General features: G+C 24.2%; 2 protein-coding genes across 2 annotated transcripts; both read right to left on the reverse strand.

The window, feature by feature from the left end:
* Window positions 1–2,163: 2,163 nt before the first annotated feature.
* On the reverse strand, window positions 2,164–4,406 carry LOC126908804 (uncharacterized). The gene is made up of 2 exons (XM_050691101.1): window positions 3,461–4,406; window positions 2,164–3,018 (listed from the first exon to the last, which is right to left on the reverse strand). The coding sequence occupies exons 1-2, from the start codon at window positions 4,348–4,350 to the stop codon at window positions 2,217–2,219; spliced, it is 1,692 nt and encodes a 563-aa protein (XP_050547058.1). The 5' UTR covers window positions 4,351–4,406; the 3' UTR covers window positions 2,164–2,216.
* Window positions 4,407–4,693: 287 nt separating this feature from the next.
* LOC126908803 (uncharacterized) lies at window positions 4,694–7,155 on the reverse strand. Its single transcript, XM_050691099.1, has 2 exons — window positions 6,250–7,155; window positions 4,694–5,574 (listed from the first exon to the last, which is right to left on the reverse strand). The coding sequence occupies exons 1-2, from the start codon at window positions 7,137–7,139 to the stop codon at window positions 4,770–4,772; spliced, it is 1,695 nt and encodes a 564-aa protein (XP_050547056.1). The 5' UTR covers window positions 7,140–7,155; the 3' UTR covers window positions 4,694–4,769.
* Between the last annotated feature and the right edge of the window lie 524 nt (window positions 7,156–7,679).

The raw sequence follows: 7,679 nt of genomic DNA on the forward strand, positions 1-7,679 counted from the left end.
TTGATAAAAATCTGTGTATTTTGTTTAGTTTTTAATGATGCATATTCTACAAAAGTATAAATTTCATCTACTATAGGTACAGAGAAAGTTTTTTTTTTATTCGCTAATAGTTTAATATCTATGTTGCTAAGATAGTTCATTACATTGTATAACTGTTCAAACATGGTTTTCGAATTTTCCACAACACTTTGAAGTAAAACTGTACAACGTAATAAATTATCTCCCTGGTTGAAGTCGTAATATTCTTGACATTGGTTAGCTATAGCGCGAATATGATCAATAAATGTTTTGATGACTTCTGCATACATGTAATTTAATATATGAATTATAGCATCGAACTTTTTTGATAGTATTGTACTACTCCCTTTGCAAATAACGTCCTTAATATTAGTACTTATCTCTGTAGAAATGTTGTATTTAATTTCCAAATGCTGCATAGAATCCCATCCAACTTGTTCACTTAAATGATCCAATACTTCTGTCAAATATTTTTCATATGATTTTGGCTTTATTTTAGAACTTACAGAACATATTGTATTTAAAATCCACATAGTATAGCAAATAAAATAGAATAACTTGGGTAACATTATTCAAAATTTAAATTTTACAATATTATAGTAAGTGAAATTTTAGTAGAATTTATTAATTTTCTGTGTTAGATATATATATTTTAGTACATATCATATTTATTTAAAATAATATTTTAAGCAAACACAGCGGTTGATTATTTATAATTGTTTAAATAATATGTTCATACAATTTTTTTTATACACCTTATGCTTAAAATTTGTATTAACTACATATTTCCAATGGACAATTTTATTATTTTATACACCATTAGATATGATTTAATATAAATATTTTTTTTATTCTATTAATTTTGAAAGTTCTATGAATCAGGATCAGTATATATTGAAACGAAATATTTACATGATTATAAGAAACGATAACGTTATGGGGTTGTAAATCGTTTAGCGCTACTGGTTTTTAAATAATGTAATATACTGTGTAAAACATGGATATATTTCTAAGTAGGTTAAAAATACCTATATGACATGATTTATGATCTTCTTATTAAATGTTTGATTATTAGCAGTTTAAGACAATTTGTTAAAAATTATAAACATTATTATAAGAACGTCGTTTTTCAGTTATAATCTGATTTGCATCAGTCACATGGTTGCATATAATCAAATAGAAAATATGCATTAAATTGAAAAGTTGTTTTTTTCTCAATTAAAAATTACTGTGTAGAAAATTAATAAGTTCTGTTTAAATTAATTGATTACATGCTAATATATATATTTATTTCGCAATCAATGAGACAATTTATTATGAGATTTGAAGCTCATTCGTATATGCTTACTTGCTTGTTGTTATAATTATTATTATGGTGCCTTACTTAAAATTTGTGTTAGTTATATGTATCTACTGTCCTCATGTATTTTAATGTGAAACACCAAATAACCATGTAGAAACACAAAAAAGTATTTTGGATGAAAGGGATAAAAGGATGTAAAAGGGAGAGGGGTCTATATAATGTAATAAAAAAAACCGGTATCACAGTTTCGTCGTGGCATAGTTGGGACAAGTATAGATGATAACTGACAGTAATTAAAATCGCTATAGTAAGAAACGCTTCAATCCAAATCTGTAGATAGTGTTTAATTTTAAGAAAGTGATGGATGACTCCAAAAACAAAATTAAATAATTTTTTGAGTTAATTTAATTTTTAAATATGTGTAAGAGGGGGTTATTGTATTTAAACCTGCAGTTAACAATAATATATATTTATTTGTTTTTATATTCCGTACGAATGACTTAATTAAATTGTCACAAAGATGACAACAGTTAAATTGTAACTCAAAGATTTCATAGATTATTTTAGTTTGTATTATATAGATTTGCAACTGATTATTGATTTTAATCAAACTATGTACTTAATAAAAATCCTATTAATTGATTCTATTTATATTTATTGGTATTTTTATCGATTACTTATATTTGTATCACATAGAGTTTTATTTGTAATTTATATTGTGTTATTTATTATTTTTATTGAATGAATAATACAATTTTATGTAATCTAACGACATGAGTCTGTCTTTAAAGACTTTCTTTAAAAGCGGTTTGTAGATTATACAAACAAATAATTATAGCACCCTATGTGCTTTTGCATATGGTTGAGACGTAAAAAAAAAAAATGAATGAATAAATTAATTTAATTTATTTAAACCTAATTCTTCATAATAAACTTTTATAACATTTTTAGAAAATAGAATAAGTTTGTTACAAGCAGATGAAAAATTGTCGGTATTTATTGAGTCAGGTATGTCAATGTTTAACAGTAAATTTCGTAATCGACAATGTTTTTCATGCGTTTTATTTAATGGTTGACTATTCGATTTGTAATATTTTAGAAATTCTGAGAATTTTTTAACGCATGTTGTTGCGTCCATTTGCGTTACTTTCATGTTACTGTTATCACTTTTGGTATCCAAAACAGCTATTGAACAATTTCCAGATTTTATTTCTTCAAGTAAGTTTGTTATTGAAGTACACAAAGATATTAAATTAGAATTGACGTTGTCATGATAATATTTTCCTCTTAAATTATGTAATGAAACCAATGTTTTATACATTATATCAAACATTTTAGTTGTCTCATTTACTGCATCAAAAATTTGTCGCACAAAATTTATAAATGCTACATCATTACTTTTTACATAAACCTTTTCACAAAAATTTAATAAGCAAATTACATACTTGCAATACTTAAACAATATTTCTGTATAAATACACTTGATCAACCTTGATACATGTTCAATTTTACAATGAAAATTTAGTCTGTCTGCTGGGTGTCTAAGAATACGGTCTACGCTTACAACTTGATCATTAAATACAATATGAATAGGTTTCAATGATATCCAACCACTTCCTTTAGTAATTGTGTTTAATTGTTCGATTACTTGTTTATGACAAATATTTTTATATGAATAAATTGTAGGTTTGAAAATACTAAAAAATATATACACTGAGATTTATTAAGTATACTTCTCATAGATTTTCGTAAATAATGTTTTCATAAAAATTTAATTAATTATTATGAATCATTGTAAATATCAATTTTATTGTAAGAAAAAGTAATTCTTGGGGGGTAACTTTTGAGAATTTAATGGGAACTCGTTATTACTTTGTTTATTAGTTAGAATGAATTAAAAAAAAGTTTGACTGGTTCATAACCAGTTCGATAAAATTATTTTCTGATATAATAATTAATTCTTATTGGGTTAGGGGACTAAGACTTTCATCTAGCATATAAACATTATTTTTTGTTTGTTGATTATAATGTTAATATCGGACTTGTAAACTTTTTCATTAATAGAATATTTAATGATATAAACAGTAATTTATAAATGTTTACTATTACTCTACAATAATATCAAATAGATTTTCTTACCCTTCCTTTTTTGATTCTAAAACTTCTTCAAAGCCAAGATTTTTGTAGAAATTTGTAGAAATTTCATCATAATACAAGTTAAGCCATTCACTTAAATAATAGCTCAACTCAATGTTTTTATTTTGTAGTGCATTATAGTATTTTAGATTCTCTTCAAGTAAGCACTTTTGTTTATGATTGTATACAATTAAACTATTTTTCTCTTTAATTTTTTGGTAGGACTGGTGACCTTTTCGTTGGATAAAACTGTTCACATCTAAAATAACCTCACAAGCTTCTCTTTTTGTGTTTGGATCGTTTGGATTGATAAAAATCTGTGTATTTTTTTTACTTTTTAATGTTGCATATTCTACAAAAGTATAAATTTCATCTACTATAGGTACTGAAAATGTTTTTTTAAAATTGGCTAATAATTTAAAATCTATGTTGCTAAGATAGTTCATTACATTGTATAACTGTTCAAACATAGTTTTCGAATTTTCCACAACACTTTGAAGTAAAACTATACAACTTAATAAATCATCTCCCAGATTGAAGTCATAATATTCTTGACATCGTTTAGCTATAGCGCTAATATGATCAATAAATGTGTGAATGACATCTGTATACGTGTAATTTAAAATATGAATTATAGCTTCGAACTTTTTTGGTAGTACTATACGACTCTCTTTGCAAATAACGTCCTTAATTTTAGTACTTATCTCTGTAGAAAAGTCGTATTTAATTTCCAAATGCTGCATAGAATCCCATCCAACTTTTTCACTTATATGATCCATTACTACTGAATAATACTTTTCATATGTTTTTTGTCTTATTTTGCAACTCACAAAGCATTTTGTAGTTAGAATCCAAAAGGTATAAAATATAGAATAAAATATCTTGGGTAACATTATTCAAAATTTAAATTACACAAATTTTATAGTAAGTAAAATTTTAGTAGAATTTATTAATTTTCTGTGTTAAATATATATTGTAGTACCTAAAATTTTCATATAAATTAATATTTTTAAGCAAACATAGTGGTTGATTATTTTTAATTGTTTAAATAATATGTTCAAACATATTAAGGATAATATTTTCGACTATTAAACAATTTATGATATTGACGTATCGTTGAAAGATATCGTTTCGGTGAGAACTGAAAAAAGTGGAGAGACATACAAAAAAAACATACATAGTATAATTAATATTAATACATATATTAATCAATTAAGAAATTAATTAAACATCGAAGCTAAAATATTATGAAATATTAAATAGTAATATAAAAAATTTATAAGACCCATATGGATATCGAAGCTAAAAAACATCAATGAATAAATTTATTTAAACCTAATTCTTCATAGTAAACTTTTATAACATTTTTAGAAAATACAATTAGTTCGTTACAAGCATATGAAAAATTGTCGGTATTTATTGATAAAGGTATGTCAATGTTTAACAATAAATTTCGTAATGGACATTGTTTTTCGTGCATTCTATTTAATGGATGACTTTTCGATTTGTTAAATTTTAGAAATTTTGAGAAAGTATGTGAGTAGTTTCTTGCATTAATTAGGGTTAATTCCTGTTTACTGTTATCACTTTTGCTATCCAAAACATCCAGGATATATTTTTCTGACTTTATTTCCCCAAGTAATTTGCTTATTGAAGTGCACAAACATTTTAAATTCGAATTGTAGTTGTCATGCAAATATTCTCCTATTAGTTTATTTAAAGTAACCAATGTTTTATACATTACTTCAAACATTTTAATTGACTTATGAACTGCATCAAAAATTTGTCGCACAAAATTTATATATATTAAATCATTAGTTTTTACATTTTCGGATTCACAAAAATTTAATATAAAATTTACATATTCATAATACTTAATCATTATTTCTGTATAAATGCACTTGATCAATCTTAATAAATGTTGTTTTTTGCAATGAAAATTTAGTTTGTCTGCTGGGTGTCTAAGAATACGGTCTACGCTTATAACTTGGTCATTAAATACAATATTAATATGTTTCAATGATTTCCATCCACTTTCATTAGTAATTGCATTTAATTGTTCGATTTTATCCTTTTGTCTAATGTTATTATATTTATGAACTGGATGTTTGATACTACTAAAAAATATATGCATTTGTGATTTATTAAATATACTTCCACTAATGTTTTCATAATAATTATTCCTAAGAGTACATTTTAGAGGTAACTTTTGAAAATAAAATAAAATTTTGACTATTTTCAAAGTGTTTGATAATATTATTTTTTGAGCTAATATAATATTTAATTACATGTGAGAAGAGTGCCTAACATAAAATTCTCATTTGGTTAGGGGTATATATTTTCATATAACGTATAAACATTGCTAAGAATATTTTTTTTCAAAAATTAATAAAGGAAATTTGTAAAATTATTATCACAGGTAAAGCGAATAATGTTAATATCGGTTGAGTAAACTATTTCATTAATAGTATATTTAGTGATAAAAATAGATAAATATGTTTTCTAAAATTATGGATAAAATTATACATTGAATACACAATAGTAATTATACAGTTGACAGCGTTAAATTCTATAATTGTTGGTAAACTCATATAACATGATTTTTCATCATGTTATTGTGCCAAATATCATTAAAAAGTTACTTATTACTAGATTGTGTACTTTATATATATATATACATTTTTTTTTTGATTATTAAAAAAAGTAAAAGAAACAATAAATTTGACATTTATATACGGTAATTTATAAATTTTCACTATTACTCTACAAAGTTTTGAAATAGATTTTCTTACCTTTTCTCATTTAAATCTAAAACTTGTTCAAAGCCAAGATTTTTGTAGAAATTTTTAGAAATTTCAACGTAATACACGTTAAGCCATTCACTTAAATAATAGCTCAACTCAATGTTTTTATTTTGTCGTTCATTATAGTCTTTTAGATTCTCTTCAAGTAAGCACTTTGATTTACGATTGTAAACAATGAAACTATTTTTCTCTTTAATTGTCTGATAGCTTTCGTTACCCATTCCTTCGATAAAACTGTTCACATCTAAAATAACCTTATAAGCATCTTCTTTTGTCTTGGGATCGTTTAGGTCGATAAAAATCTGAGTATTTTGTTGAATTTTTAGTGTTGCAAATTCTACAAATGTATAAATTTCATCTACAATAGGTATTGAGAAAGTTTGTTTTCCACTCACTAATAGTTTAAAATCGATGTTGCTAAGATAGTTCATTACATTGTATAACTGCTCAAACATGGTTTTCGAATTTTCCACAACACTTTGAATTAGAACTGTACAACTTAAAAAATTATCTCCCTGGTTTATGTCGTAATATTCTTGACATTGGTTAGCTATAGCTCTAATATGATCAATAAATGTTTTTATGACTTCTGCATACATGTAATTTAATATATGAATTATAGCATCGAACTTTTTTGGTAGTACTATACGACTCCCTTTGCAAATTACGTCTTTAATATTAGTACTTATCTCTGTAGAAATGTCGTATTTAATTTCCAAATGCTGCATAGAATCCCATCCAACTTGTTCACTTATATGATTCATTACTCCTGACAAATATTTCTCATATGTTTTTGGCCTTATTTTACAATCTATAAAACATGTTTTAGTTAAAATCCACAAAGTATAACAAATAGAATAAAATAACTTTGGTAACATGATTCACAATTTAACATTAAAAAATATTATAATTTGTAAAATTTTAATAGAACTTATTTATTTTTATGTAAAAAATAAATTGTAATACCTAACATATATGGATAAGTTTAATATTAATATTTTAAGCAAATGCAGCAGTTGATTATTTTTAGTCGTTTCATTGTTTATATATTATATTGGAATAATTTTTTTATACTAGTGTTATTTATAAATATGAATTTGCGGTGTGTTATACAGATTAGAAAAGTAGTTATCAAGAATGAAATTTTGCGGAATAGTATGCAATGGAACGCTAAGCAAGACTTGCATAGTGTAAAATTTACCATTGTGAAAAATATGTTAAGATATATAATGACATTTTTTTTTGATGAGCTATGACTATATAAAATTTTTTTATTTACTACAATGATTACATTGTAAATTGTTAATGATTCTAATAATCATTTGTCATGTTATTGGTTTATTGTATTTTAACCAGTAGATAATAATTTTTTTTGTTTTGTTACTCTTCATAGTAAACTTTTAAAATTTTTTTAGAAA

Source organism: Daktulosphaira vitifoliae, unplaced genomic scaffold, assembly GCF_025091365.1.
Source record: "Daktulosphaira vitifoliae isolate Bord-2020 unplaced genomic scaffold, ASM2509136v1 Scaffold_11, whole genome shotgun sequence".
Classification (NCBI taxonomy): Eukaryota; Metazoa; Arthropoda; class Insecta; order Hemiptera; family Phylloxeridae; genus Daktulosphaira; species Daktulosphaira vitifoliae.